The sequence below is a fragment of the Melampsora larici-populina genome (genome assembly GCF_000204055.1).
Source record: "Melampsora larici-populina 98AG31 unplaced genomic scaffold MELLAscaffold_21, whole genome shotgun sequence".
NCBI lineage: Eukaryota > Fungi > Basidiomycota > Pucciniomycetes > Pucciniales > Melampsoraceae > Melampsora > Melampsora laricis-populina.
This window is the reverse complement of record NW_006768785.1, coordinates 416,307-435,540: the sequence shown is the minus strand read 5'-3', so window position 1 is coordinate 435,540 and position 19,234 is coordinate 416,307. Positions and strand designations below refer to the sequence as shown.

The 19,234-nt window shown below is 38.4% G+C and overlaps 4 protein-coding genes across 4 annotated transcripts; 3 read left to right on the top strand and 1 right to left on the bottom strand.

The window, feature by feature from the left end:
• Nucleotides 1-237: 237 nt before the first annotated feature.
• MELLADRAFT_63649 (uncharacterized protein) lies at nucleotides 238-1,092 on the top strand (the record flags this gene model as incomplete). Its single annotated transcript, XM_007410690.1, has 5 exons — nucleotides 238-378; nucleotides 464-541; nucleotides 600-695; nucleotides 768-898; nucleotides 930-1,092. The coding sequence occupies 5 exons, from the start codon at nucleotides 238-240 to the stop codon at nucleotides 1,090-1,092; spliced, it is 609 nt and encodes a 202-aa protein (XP_007410752.1).
• A 1,211-nt stretch (nucleotides 1,093-2,303) lies between these two features.
• Nucleotides 2,304-5,369, bottom strand: MELLADRAFT_77926 (uncharacterized protein; the record flags this gene model as incomplete). The annotated part of the gene is made up of 8 exons (XM_007410570.1): nucleotides 2,304-2,605; nucleotides 2,682-2,812; nucleotides 2,884-3,568; nucleotides 3,666-3,832; nucleotides 3,915-4,253; nucleotides 4,340-4,527; nucleotides 4,580-4,700; nucleotides 4,766-5,369. 8 exons carry the CDS (start codon nucleotides 5,355-5,357, stop codon nucleotides 2,453-2,455), a joined length of 2,376 nt encoding a protein of 791 aa, XP_007410632.1.
• Nucleotides 5,370-6,289: 920 nt separating this feature from the next.
• On the top strand, nucleotides 6,290-7,386 carry MELLADRAFT_63647 (uncharacterized protein; the record flags this gene model as incomplete). The annotated part of the gene is made up of 4 exons (XM_007410691.1): nucleotides 6,290-6,809; nucleotides 6,844-7,013; nucleotides 7,082-7,237; nucleotides 7,321-7,386. The coding sequence occupies 4 exons, from the start codon at nucleotides 6,290-6,292 to the stop codon at nucleotides 7,384-7,386; spliced, it is 912 nt and encodes a 303-aa protein (XP_007410753.1).
• Nucleotides 7,387-11,481: 4,095 nt separating this feature from the next.
• Nucleotides 11,482-12,265, top strand: MELLADRAFT_56244 (uncharacterized protein; the record flags this gene model as incomplete). Its single annotated transcript, XM_007410692.1, has 2 exons — nucleotides 11,482-12,060; nucleotides 12,128-12,265. The coding sequence occupies one exon, from the start codon at nucleotides 11,782-11,784 to the stop codon at nucleotides 11,992-11,994; it is 213 nt and encodes a 70-aa protein (XP_007410754.1).
• Between the last annotated feature and the right edge of the window lie 6,969 nt (nucleotides 12,266-19,234).

Here is a 19,234-nt window from a genome sequence, read left to right as displayed (position 1 = left end):
TAATATGTCATTATCTAATCCTTTTTTGTTATAGGATTGGCTCAACGCAATCACTTGAGAGACCCTTCTCAGTGCAAAAATCACATCATACAGTGATTCAGTGAATGCAGATCCCATTGAAGATTCTTTTGACCGACTCATCTGGGTGAAGCTTTACTCTTATCATTTTTCTTCACCTCCTCAATTCCTTAATCCATCTAAGTCTGATCATGATTATGTTCTATGTAGGAGGCGATCATGGCACAAACCGATTCTTTTAAGCGTTCCCACTTCCCAGAAGGATTTGGAACTACAAGTGGCTCGGGTGTTACCTCAACTGTGAAGACACACATGCGAAACCATGCAATGAAAAATGCAAAGGCTGAATTACGAATCAAGGTATGTGAAGTGAATAGGATCATCTTCTTCTCTTCAAGTGAATTAAATCGCCACTAAAAATGTCTTTCTTGTATGCTGTTTTTAGCTCATGATTGGTGTGCTACCAAGGGTTAATGTTGCACCCACAATCCCAGTTCCTGAGATTAACACAATACACCTCAAGGTACTTGGATTTCTGTTTCATGACGTTTTCATTCACTCTGACTCTGTCTTTGAATCAGGTACATAACTACTGTGTTGAGAAATCAAAAGCTTCAACCGAACTAGAGATAGGGAAGGTTCTCAAACCTGAAATCAAGATCCGAATCATATTGCTTGTAAGTAATTGGGTTTGTTAATCATCCAAAGATACAAGATTAGAAACCGACTCTTCAATACCATCTTTCCAGCGAATGCAAACTTTAAATTCATACAAACTTTCACACCCAGCCAAGCAGTCACAATGGTTCCACATTGATCGCATCTTGAAGGAGATCAGAGATGAGAATAAAGCGCAAAAGAATGTCAAATATGAGACTGCGTAAGCACAGCCAATCTTTCTACATTCAAAGGTATCAGCATATTGATGCCCATACAACTCGCAGTTTCTTTAAAGAGTTACTCCGTCGTGATGCAACCCTCTTTACTGGAAAAACAAAGTATGCCGACTATCCCACCAATGAGAATTTTGCCCCTCCCACCCGCGCTGAAGTCATTCAAATCCTCGGTGAATAAATCAAGCTCATATCACAAAATCAAAAGTAAACATGATATATAGAATATTTGAAGCACTTGTACATCTTAGCTAGCATGTCTTCTTCATTTCATCATCTTATTTTGTATGCTATGAATATATTGTATTTTTATCAGTCAAAAGAATATCGCATTATCCATATTACTGAAATTGTGAAAATGATGGTGTTATTTCAGAAAAATTCCAAGAGATCTTCGGAAAGCTGGTTTGAGGAGTCATCGTGAGAATTCCTTAAATTCCACATTGGATTTCCGAGAATTTTTCATGATGAGCCGCCATGCAGATCATCACCGATGAGTATCCATGAGCAATTCCTGTGTACTCATCTTGATTTTTTACGGTAGGTTTCCGTGAAAAAATCATGATATACCTGAAGAATCCATGAACGATTCTCATGAATCGCTTAGGGTGAATTCATATGAACAATCACCGAGTGATCATCATGACTTGATCACGGTGGTTTCATGTAGGTGATCACGGTGTTTCATCGTAAACTGCTCATGGTGAACACTCATGAATCGATCATGGTGAACAGCCATAAGTTCTCTATGTGAAACCCATGGGACACCTACATTGACTTCACCGCATCAAGGACTGCGGTGAATCAACGACTTGGCTGATCCCAAGTGAACACCGTGGACCACCTATTTAAAATAATTCACCGAACGACCCACGGTGAATCAATCCTGTGGTGTATGGTGTCAGCTGTACTGGCCAGCGGCCAGCGGCCCGCGCTGGTCAGTAGGTTTGCACAGGGCTGCTATTGCTCACGTATGTGACAGCGGTTACTGTCAGCTGACAGTCAGCACTGTCAGGGACCTCCCGGTTCCCCATTGTTCCCAGTCTGATAATCAGACTGATGACAGGGATGCAGGAATGAGTACCGAGTATGAGTATATACTCAACTGATACTCACTTTTTACGGGTTTACAGGGCCAAAAATAGGCAAAAATACTCAGTATACTCAATAATACTCACTTTACTGAGTAAACTCATACTCACTCCTGCATTCCTGGTCTGATTATCAACAATCAGCCATCATCAGATCCGAATCACAACCTCTCAAGTCGATGTAAAAAAATGAGTTTGAAAATCTGGAATGGCGCAGGAATCCAAATGGGCTTAGTCCATAGACGAATTCTTCTGGGGAGAAGCAACATGGATCTTGATGTCATAAAGCTCACATATTGGCCTTCAAGTTTTTCAAATCCAGAGACACTCATATTACAAGGTCAATTGTCCCTATCAATATAAATAAATACATCTTATACACAATAAAACAGTCAACCAATATATCATACGGTAGATAAACATCATCCAAAGTTAACCGAGAACTGTTCATCAAATTGCTAAATTTTTTTCCTTACGAGAGCCTTGATCAGGTTTAGTTCGTATATCATCAGTTGATCTTCTTCTAGGTTTGAGTTTACTATGTGCTTCAGGACTTAAAAGTGATTCTAATAAAAATCCAAAATCTAATCCAACTTCTTTTAGCTGTAAAAAAGTGAAATTTCAAATTCAGATGCTGTACTTCTTTTTGTTTAACAAATATCAAAAGAAAATCACATACCATGCTTGCATGAGCTTTCGTTACTGACATACAATCTTGAATAGATTGTACATCTTGATCAACACCATATACTTGACGTCTAAAGATTGATGCATAAAGTTCAATTTGTTCAGCTGCCCATCTAACAAAGCCTAGGTGTGAAATGAAGTATAAGCATCAGATTAGTCAACAAGATGAAATTCTTCAAGTCAAGATGACCTACCTGAAGCCATCCGATTGTCTCTGAAAGCAGTCATGTACCATTCACACGTATTTTTGATCAAGGTAAAGATTACCATAGCGAGTTGAGAGACCCATAGTGCGATATCGCCCTCAAACTTGATCATCCGACTCCTGGTTTTCACTAATTCAGATCGCATTGATAGAAAGCTCCGTTTAGCTTTCTCGATGTTGGCTACCGCACTAGGAGATCCGAGGGGGTTAGCTGGGTTGATACTCAATCTAGTAATCAAATTTGAAATCTTGATGACTTGTGTTTTCCTAATGGTAGGATCAAGAAGATCATCAAAAAGTTTTTGCATTAAATCTTGTGATTTTTCATCTATTTTAGCTTTTAAAAGTGAATATTGAATTGATTCTGAATTGATGGGTTGTGAAATTGGTGAATTGGGTACAGATTTGAGTTGTACCAAGATTGTTTTAGATTTTTCAATTAATTCACTTGCTTCATCATAAGCTCTACAAGCAATTGAAACAGATAATTCATCTGAAAGATCACCAATCCAACTCAAATCTTTTCCACTTGGATCATGCTTTCCAAATCCTAAGATCTTACTCGGTTGAACGGTTTGTAAATTTGGGATCTCAAATGCTCCTTCTTCGTACATGGTAGGTAAAGGAGGTCGATCACCACCTCCATAGCCATCCAGAGCATGCTGTCGTCCACCCTGTTGAATTCAAATATTGCCCAAAACATCCGACTGCCAGTTAGATCGGGTAGCAGTGTGGATGAGATTTCAAAAAACAATGAGAATGCTAGCTCACCCCCCTGCGCTGCTCAGCTTCCATGATGCTTTGTTTTCGTTTTCGACTAGCAAGCTCTTCAGCTCCTTTTTTGAATGAGCTCAGTAGTGCTCTTTTGTCTTCTGATCTATCAGTTTTAAACAGGGCAGTTTCTCGAGCCCTCGTGATCTTAACGGCGTTATCCAAGTCTAAGAAAACAGATTAAAGATATCAATATAAGGAGAAAAATTTGACCAGTGATTATGTATGATCAAATTGACGAATATCTACCTCCGCCATCTTTAAGATCAGTAACCGAGATTTCGCCCAAATTGAAACACTTATCCGCCACGAGCTTGACCTTACTACTGCCCATGCCCGTTCGTTTAGGAACAGCCACCAAGAGTGTATCATTTAGCAGGAAGAGATGAACGTTGTGTTTAGGTTTATAAGTAATGGAATTGAGTTCTACAAAGGTCTTGCTTTCGGATACAAGATGTCGACCAGGAACGACAGGCAAAAACTTTTGTGAGCCCTCAACATTCTCCCATAGAGCCTCCAATTGAGTTCGATAGAGAGCGTTGACGTCCGCAACTGAATTTCGAGCGGCCCTTTTCCGAATGTCACTTGCTGTATGCGCGGACGAAAAGGGATTTTCGAAAGATTAATCATGTATCATAGAAGGACAAGATCGATGCGTCCATCTAACCACTCACTCAGACTTCCTCCACTCAAATTGAATTCCTCGGATCCTAGACCCATATCTAAATCACCCGGGAGAGTTTTAAATTCTTCCAGAACTGTCTTGAGTTCCAACATCTCATTCTCAAGAGTAGCAATCTCTTTACTGATTGCTACAAAGGCCGAGTAATTTCTGATAAGAAATTCAAGAAATATGAAAAACCTAGTCAGCAAGTAGTGTATCGGGTTACGAACAAGTATGAGAGGGGTTTTACTTGTAGACGTTTTCTTGCAAGTCCTGATTGGTAGCTACTTGAGCTGATCTTAAACGGTCCTTGAAATCTTTGAGATGTTGAGGATCTGAACCACCACTGATCGATAAATGGACCTTTAAGTCTGAGGAATTGAGTCAAAGAACAGTGTCAGTATCTAGCTAATGATTTCAGTTTAATCAGACGCACATTTCTCAGGATCAAACTTATCATGTCCGAGAGTTTCCAAGTCAATATCTGCACCACTCTTCACTCTTCGAGATTCAGTTCGGATACCATCTTCGTTCCTACGCCTTCCTACAGGTCCACCACCGCCTGCTCGAGATACATCGCCTTGCACTAAATGTTTGCCAGGTACTTTCGGCATCGAAGGCATTGGAGGTGCATTGGCAGTCCGGGCTGGTGCTAGAGGTCCATAGGAAACACTTTGCCGTTTACTTCGAAGTGCCGCTCCCACTTTACTCTTCTCTCCTGGACCGGCAGGCAGACCGCGAGGTTGCTCTCGAGGTCTGGGTGTACTACGAGTAGGTTTGGTTGAATCAGGAACTTGTGATCCCGAACGATTTGATTTTGATTGACCTGAAGCTGGGTTTGTAGATCTTCCTGGTGGATTTGGAAATTCGTCTTCGTCCTCATCTCGCCCAGATGCGTTAGGAGGGTATTGAGGGTTTCTAGGTATGTTGGGATCACCAGTTGAGTCCTTTTCATTGTCATAGTAAGTTGTAGGACGTCGAGTACGAAGAGAGGCGTTGGTCCGCCTGCCTGGAGCAGGAGAAGACATTGATCTGAAAAGTGAATCAAAACACTGAAGAGGTGAGTTGGAACTTGGCCGATCAGCACCCTGAGCCGGCTATCACCGTGTTTGTTATGAAGATCCGGCCCTGATCTTGCCGGATTACATACCTACGGAAGCCCTGAGCGGGGGGTGCCACCCTGTGCCACCTCGACATGCAACACGACACACAGCACACGCAAGGCGGGCACGTTAGCACTCTGAAACAAAACCATCATCTCTGGAAGTCATTGTTGACTGATTGAAAAAGCTGAGAGTTTGTTTGCAAACCAAGGTTCTTCATTTTGCATGTTGTCCAATTAGCTCGGTCTACTGGCCACCAGCGTTTTTTTGCTTTCCCTTCACCAAGATCATAGTTATTCAACGTATGCGCTCGAGAATGGTCTCTTCATAATCATTGAATGGACTAATCTTCCAGACGAACACTCAAAGGGTTTGAAAAGTCATTGGTGTGTAGATGGGATGGAGTGAGCCTACGACAAATGCTGAACAACAAAGATTCGAAGCTCAAGAAGTTTTCAACCGAATTTTGGTAAAGTGCAACTGAGCCAAATTCTAACGGAGTGCAGCTTGCTAAGGAGCCTAGCTTTCCCTTTGGCTTCCTAACGGCCAGATGTATACATTTTTTGTGCTTTTGTTCATTTCTTTGATCCTCCAAGAATGGCGCTCCTCAGGCTCTACAATAGTTGGTCGATGATCTTGCAAAACATCACATGGGTTTGGGTACATAAACCCGATAATAGAATCATCCATTGCCACCATTCAATCTCCATCATATAATTCCAAACAATCCATACAAGCAGTATTCAATTCTTCATTCATAGCATTCATAAACTTACACTTAAAGTCAGCATAAACAGTTCTATCGTCTTTATATATCATACACATCTTCAACTTTAATTATACATTAACTTTTTTCAATGGCGCCAACAAAGAATCAGATCACCTTCCCCAAATCCGACGAACTTACTTTAGAACACTTGCAAACAATTCAAGCATGGGGAGAGCTTTACATATTTGATCTCCCTAAGACTTTACGCGGAGATCTTTTCAAGATCAATCTGATCACGTTCCATTGTGGATCCTCCGAGTCCCTGGCTCCCCAAACTAGTGTAGAGGCATCAGAGGAAATTTGGCCTGGTAACCCCGAATGGATCAAAAGGATCAAATTGTTTGGACAAGCCTACAGATTCGAATTCTTTCGTTGTGTCTTACCTCAGTCTTATGATCGTGAGAGTGGTTTGATATTTGATAAACCTCTTTTCGAGTTACAAAGGTTACAACACGATCCTGTAATCTTTGGTCACAGACGTTGGACTTTGATCATCTTTGGAAAAGAAAACATTGCTGCTATCCATCTTCAAACTGATTTAGCAAAACATGATGAAAGCGAAACTATCAAAGACAGATTGGTAGTCCTCAAAGATGAAGTGATCAAACGTTAGTTACCAATCTCGGGTAGACTTTTTTTTAGTAAAGGCTGACTTTGATTCACGAAACATCTTTCCAACAATCAATCTAGCTGCCCCAGGTCTCGAAAGCAAAAACGGCGATTCCAAGAGTTATCCAAAGAGCAAAAAGGAAAAAGTTGTCGAAAAATTATCTCGTAAAAAAGGAGCAGTTGATAGAGACCACATGAACAAGGTACGCAATTTAATTCTCAATTCGGATTTTTCATCTCCTCTGATCTCATGTCTCTGTTTGTTTCATAGGCTGGCTCCGAGCTCTTGTCGTCTTGGGAAAATGAATTAGACAAATCGGAACTTATCTTCGTTGGTGCTAGTAAGAAAGAAATCTCAACTTTCTTTCCAGAATCATCATCATTACATAATAAACTTCGAGCTTTTCCTTTCGCCTTTGGATCTCCGGTGAGTATTTTTTTGGGATTTAATTTGGTTAGTTTTGTTATTCTGATACAAGATGTTTTGATGTTTTGTATTCAACTTTCCAGGACATCGAGGAGCTCAAGCGTTGCTACGTGAAGCTTACTACAGCTAAGCTTGATCGTGACTTATAGATAGGATTCCAACAAGTGGACTTATTGCTATAACAAAGGAAATATAGAGGATGTCAATACACATTTCATTTTCATTGATTGTACATAACCATTATCTTCAAGCTGTTTGTTTTGTTAAATATATTAGTCGTCGCTTTGTTTAAGTCAGACAATGAGATTTTCTTTCATCATTTGCTTGAGATTAGTGATCATGTAGTTGTGTCAGAACTGGATACAGTGATCAATAATGGTGTTTCAGACTCCTCGAGAGGGCATGGTCTTTTTTGATGGCAAGAAGCTTATGTTGGTGTCGTATCATAATTGTTTCTTTCTCTCTCGCATCAACTCAATCATCTCTAAAAGCAGAGCTTTTATTACGCAAAAGCGATGTACAGGAGAAGACTTATAAGATTGGATGCTTTTGGTAACATTCCGACGCCTAAATCGATGATTTAAGTGTTTCAAGATCAGGATCTGTGATCGCGAAAAGCAACAATATTACGCTTGGTTTTTCGAGATGACGTAGTTAGCCTTTGTTATACAAAAGCAATGGGCAAAGAGTAATTTCAACATTGGATGCTTCTGAATGGGTTCCACACCTAAATCAAGGATTTAACTGTTTCAAAAGTTTTCAAGATGACGCAGGTCTTTTGTTAAACAAAAGCGATAGGCAAAAGTACTTAGAGCATTGGATGCTTTTGAATTGGTTACATGCCTAAATGGAGAATTTAGGTGATCCAAAAGCGGGGTGTAGAATTGGGAAAAGCAACAATGTTACACGCAAAAGGAGAACAATCAGTAAAGCATAAAAATATCGCAGAAACGGTTTATCAGGGGAATAAAAAGGTATAAATAGATGACAATCCGTCTACTGATATTCATGCCATTCATGCTCCCAAGCGATCCTCGTGAGTACACTGTAGAAAGTGAGTCACATTTGAGCTCTAGCCTAATGATTCTGGAAACAAAGTTGCGATATGTTTCTTACTAGCACCAACGAAGATAAGTTCTGATTTTTCTAATTCATTTTCAAAAATCGGAACTTATCTTCGTTCGTTGGTGCTAGTAAGAAACAAATCTCAACTCTCTTTCCAGAATCATCATCATTATATAAAACTTTGAGCTTTTCCTTTCGCCTTTGGATCTCCGGTGAGTATTGTTTTTGGAATTTAATCTGGTTGGTTGTTTTGCTATTCTGATACAAGATGTTATGATGTTTTCTATTCAACTTTCCAGGACATTGAGGAGCTCAAGCGTTGCTACGTGAGGCTTACTACAGCTAAGCTTGACCGGGACTTATAGATAAGTTCCCAACAAGTGGACTGTTGTAACAAAGAAAATATAGAGAATATCAATACGCATTTCATTTTCATTGACTGTTCATAGCCATTATCTCCAAGCTGTTTGTTTCGTTCAATATATTAGTCGTCGTTTTACTGAAATCAGACAATGAGATTTTTTTGCATCATTTGCTTGACATCAGTGATCACGTGGTTGGGTCAGAACTGGACACAGTTATAGTCGTGTTTCAGAGTCCTCAAAAGGTCATGGTCTTTTTCGATGGCAAAGAGCTTATTTCCTTGCCGCTCTAATGCAATTGGCAATGTTGGTCTCGTATCATATTTATTTCTTTTTCCCTCGCATTAACTCAATCATTTCCAGCAGCAGTTCTTGAGGGACACTGGCTTCTGAGGGATACTTCTGTTCCTTCTGAGTACTTCAGGGATGCTCATCACGGAAAAACGGCCGATTTCTCTGCTCTCTTGCATCAACCAAAATGTCACACTGGCGATTATGTGGCGATGTGAATTGGCAGTGAAGATCATCACCAGACTTGAGTGATCATCACAAGGTCCATGGACTCACGTATGAGTGAGTCTATGGTGAGTCTTAAGTTGTGTGTACACTGTTCCATTAAAATCTATCTTCACTAGTGGTTTGTCATTTTGTACATATTCCGCATTTTTGTCTGCTTCAAGTTGACTCTCATCATCCTCGGATAGAAACACAGAATTCATTCATTCTCTGAAAACCCCAATCTGGCCATTTCCTTCTCTTCCTTCACCCCCGCTCGCTAAGACTCAACACCACCAAGCCAGTACTGGACATTCACAGGCAAAATGAAATATTGAATAAGATTGATAATATAATAAATGTACAAAAAAAAGGAATGATGATAATTCAAAATAATCTTTGCAAGGTTTGCATAAAAAAACAATATAACATCAATAATACAAATATATGGATGTCAGAAAAAAAAAGAATGAAAGAAAAGTTATTTTCCTTTATTTGTAAAGAATATAAAAACAAGAGATATAAACAAACATATGTATGTATTTACAATTTTGAAAAAAGCTTGTAAAAATAAAGATGATCAAGAAAACTTTGGAAATTGAAAAATGATGTATTTTTTACAAAACAAAGAGTGAAAAAGAAAAAAAAATGTAAAAAAAGTCTTGTTAACTTTGCAAAAAAAGAATGAAAGGAAAGGAAAGGAAATAACGGTATATGCTTCCTGAAAAAGATAAACGATTGATAAGAATTGAAGGGAAAATTTAAAAAGAAACAAAGTGAACAAATTGATCTTGTGATCATGAAAAGAAATCAAAAATCAATAAAATCAATAAAGACTTGAGGAAAAAATTGAAAAGATATGATGAAAAAGTATATCAAATAATTAATCTTCTTGCGGGAAAGATTCATCACCTCTCAAAGAAGAATCAGATGTGGTGGTAGTAGTAGTAGTATGAACAGAACGATGACAAATCGGACAAAACGTTTGATAATGTAACCATTTCACTAAACATTTAGCATGATAAAGATGACCGCATTTCAAACTGACACATTTCTCGCCTCTTTGATTTGCATTACCATTACCAGAATGATTCAATTTAGTAGGTGATCGATTGGTTTCTTCTAAACTAGGTGATTTACTTGAATCATCCGAATCATCCGACCTTTCTTCATCTTCAAAACATATACTACATTTCCAATCTCTTCCTTTTTTATTAATTTCAGGCGAGAATCGACTTAGAACCGATTCTAAACATCTAACCGTGTGAAGGGCTGATCGATATAGGTTTTTTAATCTTTCAATGCAAACTTTTACATAAGTAACGGTGAGGATTAATGGAAACCAATAGTAAGACGTATACGGTAAGTGAACCTTGTAGAATCAGGTTGTAAAGGGTCGAACCAGATTTTTGTCAGCATTCAATCAATAGACTTACACATATCTTTATATGAATGAGAATTCATTTGAAAGGTTTTGTTGACCACTCACCATGACCACTGCATAACTTGATATGGCAGCTATGCAGACGCAAGCTTCCACTAACACACTCAATACCCATTTCGTCTCCACTTCAACTACCACTGGAGATTGATGATGATTGGTGTTTGTATGATTAGAATTCGACCTATTTCGAAGCGTTTCTATAGCAGATGATCGATGTCGATCATTGAAAAAACGACCATTTTCAGATAAAGGATCGAATTCAACTAAAGATCTCGTAGGTCGATGTGTGATTCGAGATAGAATTCGATTAGGGATTTTGATAGCTTTGGGTAAAACTTTTTGAGGAAGAAAGTGTTGAGCAGGTTGACATAAACAAACTAATGCTACTCCACATTCAATTAAGATTAAACTTCTAGCTGGTTTTAAGAAAGGAGCTCGATCTAGAAAGAAACTGAGAATCTTGAGTGCTTGAAGACCAATAATTGAGATTCTAACTTCAGTCATTTTTGAGTCAGATGTTGAAGTACTAGTATCCATTGAGTTTTGATGATCATGATTAGAATCCAATGGATTTAAAGTTTGACAAATCCTTCTAAAAGGCAAATCATGCCAAATCGCACCAGTTTGCCAAGAGCCAGTTTCGCCAAAAGTTTCGATTGCAATAGTTGAAATGATCATGATCGAAACAATCCAAAACACAAATGGTTCCCAAAATGATCTTTTACTCCATTGATTTCTAAATCGAAATTTAACTCTTGACCAAAGTTTTGACCAAGATGATGAACTTCTAAATGAATGAATAAATGTACTTGAGCAAGCATCTTTAATTAAGGCATCTTCAATTAAAAGTGATAAAGCTTGAATGAAGAATAAAGTATGAAGTAAGATGATCAGATGAGCAAATGGACTTGAGATTGGTGTACAGATCATTGATCGGAATTTCCAATTTGCATCTTGAGATTTAGTTAACCCGTTACTTGAAGATTGAGTGACTAGTTTGATGAGTTGAGGATTAAGATGAGATGAAGATTGATGAATTAATTGAGGATTTGACCAACGTTTGATTGAAGTTTTGATTTCTTGTAAAACTTCATCACATCTTTGTCTTACACTTTTGAGTCTTTTGGGAGCATGTGGACAAATGATATTATTACGATGATCTAAATAAGCATCAGGACATGATAAAGGATGAAGTCGATCTTTATTTGAAGAATGACTCTTTTGAGGATTTGAAGGTTTCTTTGAGGATAATGGTTTTTGAGATGTTGATGATTGCGATTGTGAAGATGAAGACTGCTGATGATGATGAAGCGGATAAGCTGATTTTGATGATAAGTTTGAATCAGATTGAATTGATTGATGTAAGTTTCTATCGATCGAAGGAAATGTGATGAAGAGTAAGATGATTAAGACTATCTTGGGTCTATAGTAAACTGATCGAAAGAGTTCTAGTGTCTGTTGGTTTCAAACAATCCAATAGTTAGTATCAGTTAGTGAGATTGGAGTATTTGATTTTGCTTACCTCTGGATTTGAAGATGAGAAGGTGAGCATGATGATGTTGAATGTTGGAGAATGTTCTTTTGACTTTGAATACCAACCAACGAAGGATGCTCAAGTCACAGCTCACTTTCATTCATTCTCCTCCTCACTCCCACTCTATGAACAGTTTCATTCATAATTCCATTTCTACACAGACAACACCTTTGTTATTTTGTACCTCGGGAGCTCGGAGCTTTGACGCCCGACACCCGAGCTTGGCTCTCCAACCTTTCTCTCGGTCTGCATCTTATCTCAATCTGACCATTACATATCAAATCTCAGGCTACAAGTTTGGCTTTTGTTTAATTCCAAACTTGCCTTTGATTACCAACTTTTACCAACTTCAACCCCCAAAAGGGCATTGGAGTTCCAGATTTTAAGTAAGAAAACCCTGAGACTTCATCAATCTTATATCACCTCTTATAATGTGAATTGTACTTTGCAATAGTTGATTGAAATCTTATATTCAGGCTAAACTGTCTCTGCCCACATGGTACTGAAGAAAAGTGACAGCTTCTTTCGGCTTTGAACCTTAGACATTGGTTAATTTTAAAGATTGATAGTGGTTGAAGATGAAGGTCTTGAGCAGACAAACACTTGAATCTGGCCTTAACAACACTTCCATGATCTTTGATTGGGAAAGCAACTCAATTGATGACAGTTTCAAACAAAAAACTGCCAGAATACAATGGGAGAAAAGTGCCCTCTTCAAACAGATTCTATATACCTTTATCCTAATAAATATCTCACACATGTGCTCCTCACACATGGGGAGACATGGGGATTCCAGAGGGGCTTCAAACTTTCAGTTCTTGTCAGGGATGCAGGAATGAGTACCGAGTATGAGTATATACTCAACTGATACTCACTTTGTATGGGTTTACAGGGCCAAAAATAGGCAAAAATACTCAGTATACTCAATAATACTCACTTTACTGAGTAAACTCATACTCACTCCTGCATCCCTGGTTCTTGTGGTGACCTCCTTGTTGCTATTCACAACCTCAAATCTTTGACCATTGAGTGGATTCACTTATAAGAAAAGTTTCAATCAAAACCACCAACCCTATTAAACTTAGTGAAAGTTTGAAGGTTGAGTACAATTATCCTGAGGTGGCAGGAGGGGCATCAAGCACTTTTGACCCAGTACAGAGCACACTCAATCCTCTTATCATGAATGTTCATGCTGCAATGATGTTCCTAAGTCTGTTACCAATAAGGAGATCTCAGAGCTATGCATTTTGCATAGTTAGGACTGGTACACCACAAAGACACCTTTTTGCAGGAGGATGTCCCAAATGCTCTACATCACGACCTTGGGCTGGCATCCCAAGTCAGGACATCATTGAGATGACCCTGAGGTGTGACATTCTCACTTCATCCTTTGGATGCCATGGCGGTGTCTGAGGGGAATATCCGGTGGACGCCTTGCAGGAGACAGTGTCAAGACGTCTTGCCCTCTGCAAAAAAGAGGACATCCTGAATGTATCTGAGTGTCCTTGTGGTGTAATTTTGCAATAGTTCATAATTACATCTCCTAACTTGTTTCTTGCCTGGCCACTCTTCCATGAGATCAGAACACATGTCTTTCACAATTTAGAGGGCCCTGTTTACTTAAAGCACCACTTTCAACAAGAATATGAAGTTTCATTCTTGAAGAATCTGAACCTGAGACAGATCTTCTTCATCCTAAGTGAATCAATGCATTGTGAGACTAGTTCTGACAAGTAACCAGCTGAAGGTCTTGATTCTATGGTATGAAGGGTTGGGTCAACGTCTGTTGATTGAAGGATGAATTCATGAAAAACTACAGTGACTGACAACCTGAGAAAGTCTGAATTGTCAAAGAATGAAATCTAAAGTGTCTTATGAATATTTGGTACCTCATCTAAATAAGCTTGGCTCCCAACCCAAGAGATTCTCCTAATTTATCCATGCCAATGACTGTGTTTATACTCCATTTTCTTCTGTGACTTGATTTTTAACTTGCAAAACTGAATGCAGTTGATGTATGATATAACTTGATATTACAGATCTCCTTGGGACCATCTGAGGCATTGATAAATTTTTTTTTCACTAGATGGTCAACATTTGGGCCCAAGCATAAGCTAGGCACTTGAGCCCCTTGGGTTAGGTACATAAGGTCCTAAGCCAAGTACTTAAGGTCTTGAGCCAAGTACTTACGGTCTTAAGCCAAGTACTTACAATCTTAAGTCAAGTACTTAAGGTCTTAAGTCAAGTACTTAAGGTCTCAAGCTAGGTACTTATAGTCTTAAGTGTCCGTGACAATGTGGACTTACACAGACCGGGGCCAGCTATGTGTCAGTGGTCCTGTGGTAGACCCAACGGGCTTACCCGCAGGGTAGATTGTAGGGAGAAGTGTTTGACCCAGGTGTGATGCAAGCTTTGCATATGTATCACAAGTTGCCTTGAGAAGCTTTTTGATACTCTGATGGTAGTGTGTAACATCCTTTCTTTGTTAATCTTCATTAACCCAACCATGTTCTCAAACCATATTGGTTTGCCCTCACTTTTAATCTCTCAACCTCCAATGATGTATATTTGGGCTATTGTTCACTTTCAAGAATTCCTACACAATCATGAACCTCATTTTGAAAGTTCACACTCATTCACAAGGTCATTCTAACAAAAGCCAAGACAAAAACAAGTAGAGAAAAAAAATAAAGTAAACAAAAGGATCAAGAAGAATTTTTAAGGAAATGACAAGAAAAAGAGCAGGAAACAATGTAACAAAGTCACATCACGTATAGCGGGTATAGAAAGTTTCCAACCACTACTTGACCCTTGTACATGGGTTTTTTTTGAATCCATGCCAAAAAAAATAAAAATCAGAAATGCCTGACAATTGGGCCCGGGGCCAGCCCCGGGGCCGCCCGTAGTCAGGTGTAGCACAGAGTAGACTTTAACTACTGTACCACATCTAAGAGCATCCACTATTGTTGCTGTAAACAGCCTCGGTACTGTAAATTTGACTGAAATTTACCGTACCAAGGCCAAAAATCCCCAATCGTGTACAAAGTACAGATCGGTAGCTACAGATTCGGTCAAAAATCTGTAGAGGTCCAGTAAATCTACTGCACCTCTACAGAATCTGTACCGAATTGGTATCCACCAAATCTACCGATTCTACATAGGGATTCATCACCACCTTCCCAAAATCACCCTCTACTATCCTTCAATCTCTATCACCCTCTCATCGATCAACTCTTTCATCTTCTCATTGATCAAATTTTTCATCTTCTCATCGATCAAATTTCTTGCCTTCTTGTCAATCAACCATTTCAACCAATCTTCTCAATAATCGACTTGATCAAATCAAAGTGACTTCATCAAATGAACATCTTGTGCTATTTTTTTGCTTTTTTTGATTGTCCTTGTTGTTGTACAATCGTCCATCAGACAATGATGGATCCTTGAGGTCATTCATCAGACCATGATGGATCTCAGCATCTCGTAAATCTAGATACTTTGAGACTATCCATGTTTCTGAGCCAAGGTCAATAGCTTGCAGATTATTTACTGAACGTACAATTCTCTATGATTGTGGGGCAGGGTCATTTCTGTACGGTACGTACCGTACAGAACGATATTACTGAAACGATAGTGGATTTCCACCTTTCTGTACCTAAATTTACTGTACTGTGAAATCTGTACTGTAAAATTTACTGAAATTTTACTGTAACAATAGTGGATGCTCTAAATAAGTTTGCCTCCCAACCCAAGAGATTCTCCTAATGTGCTCATGCCAATGACTGTGTTCATATTCTATTGTCTGCTGTGACTTGATTTTTGACCTGCAAGACTGAATGCAGTTGATGTATGATAGAACTTGATATTACAGCTTTTGGGGGTATGAAAAAAACAGGTGTGAGAAGTACAAAATGTTGAAGAATGCTACAGTGAAACAGAAACAAATACCTCACATATTTCCAGGGAGTTTTCACATAAGATTGATGAATACAAATGAATTACAAAAAAATGGTTTACAAAGGTCTTTAAGTGTGTGCCCCTTGACAATCCACAGCCAAAGAGGCATGGTAAATTTTAAGAATAATAAAAACAATACCTTGTGTTCACTATGAGCAACTAGTGGTGCATATGTGTCCCCAATTATTGATTCAAAACAAGCTTGATACCCAAATCATAAGGCGGAAGAGCATCTTGAATATCAGAAACTTGAGACTGGTATCCTGGCTTGCCATCCTTATCAAGATCGGGAATTTACACTCAGAAAGTTGTTTCTGAGACATTCTCATCAAAATAGGGTGATCAAATGTTAGAAGTCATATTTGAAGCACTACCTACATGCTGAATACTTGAATCTACTTGTCCAAATTGAGATAACTAGATCCAATACCAAGTCTGGTGGTAATGCACATACAAGTCCAAATGTTTTGATGTTAAAGATGGTGAATCCCTTTTTTATAATTTCAGTATCAATGTGAGGGGTCAGCAACTATTGGGCTGACTCTTCACTAACAAGATGAAGTGCAAACAAAAGATAGAGTCTTCACCTGGTGCACCCAAGTGAATACTGCAGTCAGTTGACCTCTAAGAAGAGGATTTGAATCCAGTCAGAATGGCTGAGCTGTCCTTCCTTAGGATGTGGCTGGATCTTTCATTTCCAAGGATCTTGCTAGGATCACTGGTTGATCTTACAACACTGGACCCTGTAGTACTTTATAATCTGAGGTATCAGAGGTTCCACAGGGTACTTTAGACTCTCTTATGAGGTGCCCTTTGTAAATTCCAAGCTTGTTCTGTTAGCTGAAGATCCCACAAGCTAAGAACACCACTTGAGGTTTTACACTTACCTAGTTGAAAAGCAGAACTTTGATAATCAAGAAAACAACAGAATCACTGTACTCAATATTATTATTCTTTGGGAAGAATCAAGTAAGATTTGATGAAGAGTTTTGTAATGGTAACAAGTTGGTTCCTCTTCCAAAGTGGGAAGAGGAAGGGTTTATATACTCCACGACCTAGGTGTCAACTTGTGGTTGGCACTTAGGTTTGATGTTCCTTGGGTTAGGTTTAAACTTCAATATTTAGGTTATGGTTAAATCTTATTTCTTAAATGACTCTTGCTATGAGGTGTATTTATCATGGTTTTAGACAAGTTAGTTATATTTACGTATGTATTATATGTATTTACATGTGTGTTGGTTAGTCTGTGCCATGTGGTCCTGTACAAAGGGCTCAGGGCTGACAATTAATGTAGATTTTGAATTGATAGTTGGGGTTGAACTCATGGCATCATCCATGTCAATGCAAAAGTTACAATAAATTGATATAATGAGATGAAAGTACTCCTTGAATTGGTGATAAGCAGGGTCATATATGTGGCAGAATCCATATCAATGAAGTACTTGTGATCATAATGATGATCTGGTGTATTTAAAGCTAAGTCATCTAATTAAGTGGAATTGATGAATTGATGACCTATTCAAAATATTGAAAGTAAATTAAGACCACCCACATCATTTAGAAGGGTTAATACCTAAATTTCAAACAAGAATGGTATTAGATGAGTCAAAACCATTGAAGAGAAGTTGAAAATCACTATATGATAGAGAGAAAATGAAACATCACTGTGTTGCTTCACAGTTTAACTTTGGTAATGTTTGATGAAGCTCAAGATTTCCACCTGGTGTGTTGTATGATGAGTATGTGGATTCATGTGACTAACTAATTCCAGATGATGTTGCTCACTTAATTATAGTTGTGGGGAAAATGATGATGATCATTTGTATTGGTTAATTGATTCTTATGGTGAGTATTATTTCTTGATTTGTTTAGATATTTTTTCCTGATGTTAAGTATTGACTTTGAATTTCTTTAGAATGATCTGGTGTAGAAATCCTACACAGAGTAGCGTAGGCTGAGCCAGAGAGGGGAAGAATCACCACTTGTGAGAGCAGTGAAACTACAGGTGCTGTGAAGCTGCCCTCAACCTTGAAAATTGAAGTTCAAAAATAAATGTGGAGCAATTCTAACAACTTTGGTCTTGACAGAGATTTTGATGTAAAAATTTGTTTATTCTTCTGTGTTCACTGTTTCAAGTCTAATAATAAAAAAAGGTTGAGCAAAAAATTTCCTGCAAACCTGGTCTATCCCTGTTGATTTATTCACAAGCCCTGGCAAAGTCTGGCAATATGCTGTACAATCCTGTACCAATGTTCTCTGCAGAGTTATCCACATTTACTTCTCAAATGATTGGCATTGGGTCAACCCAAAGGTGGAACTCAAACAGAATTCAAACAGAATATGTAATTTGAATTGGGTGTATAGTGCGTGGAGGAAAAGTTTTGTCAAATTTGAATTAAGGCCCAAAATGATTGCTAGACCTCAAAACTTGTCATATTAACCAGCCAATCAAAGTTATGGAATTCTTTCATTGCAAGCATTCCATGCATATATTTTTTGTTGTTATTTTCAAAACAATGAATCCATACCAAGACGTCAATTTTTGTGATTTCTTTTAAAGCTTGGGAATGCTCTCATCAAGAGCAATCCCTGCATATCTTCTTGGAGAAAAACAATGATTTTTAGGGTCTTTTTCAAGTATTGGTTTTAATTTACAAGGCCAATTCTACCTATGTGGGTGTGGGACAAATCTAGTTGTGGAGAAGTGCAACATCAGGAACACAAGATCCTTTATTTGGGACAGTGAATCAACCTTGAGTTGATAGGGCAGCAAACAAATGCAAAAGACTGTGATGTGAAGATTAGACTCCAATCTGATCATAGGGGTTTCAAATTTGACTCAGTGGGGCAAAATGGGCAATTTATTGGGTATCTATGCAATTCCAAATTGACAACTACTCACCTCCACGCACTATAGCACTTGGTAGTAGTACATGCTCATACAGATTGACTCAAAGGTATAATTCATGTACCAGGAAACATTTATAGATGATTCATGTTGGCAATCTGTGAGGAATATTGAGGTAAGAAGTATAATTTCTTTCCACCACAAAAGTTTCCATTATTTGTGGTATTTTGACCGCAGCTTCAAAGTACGTTGCCATTGTAAACAGGATGTATACCCCTTTTTTAGCTTGAAAAAA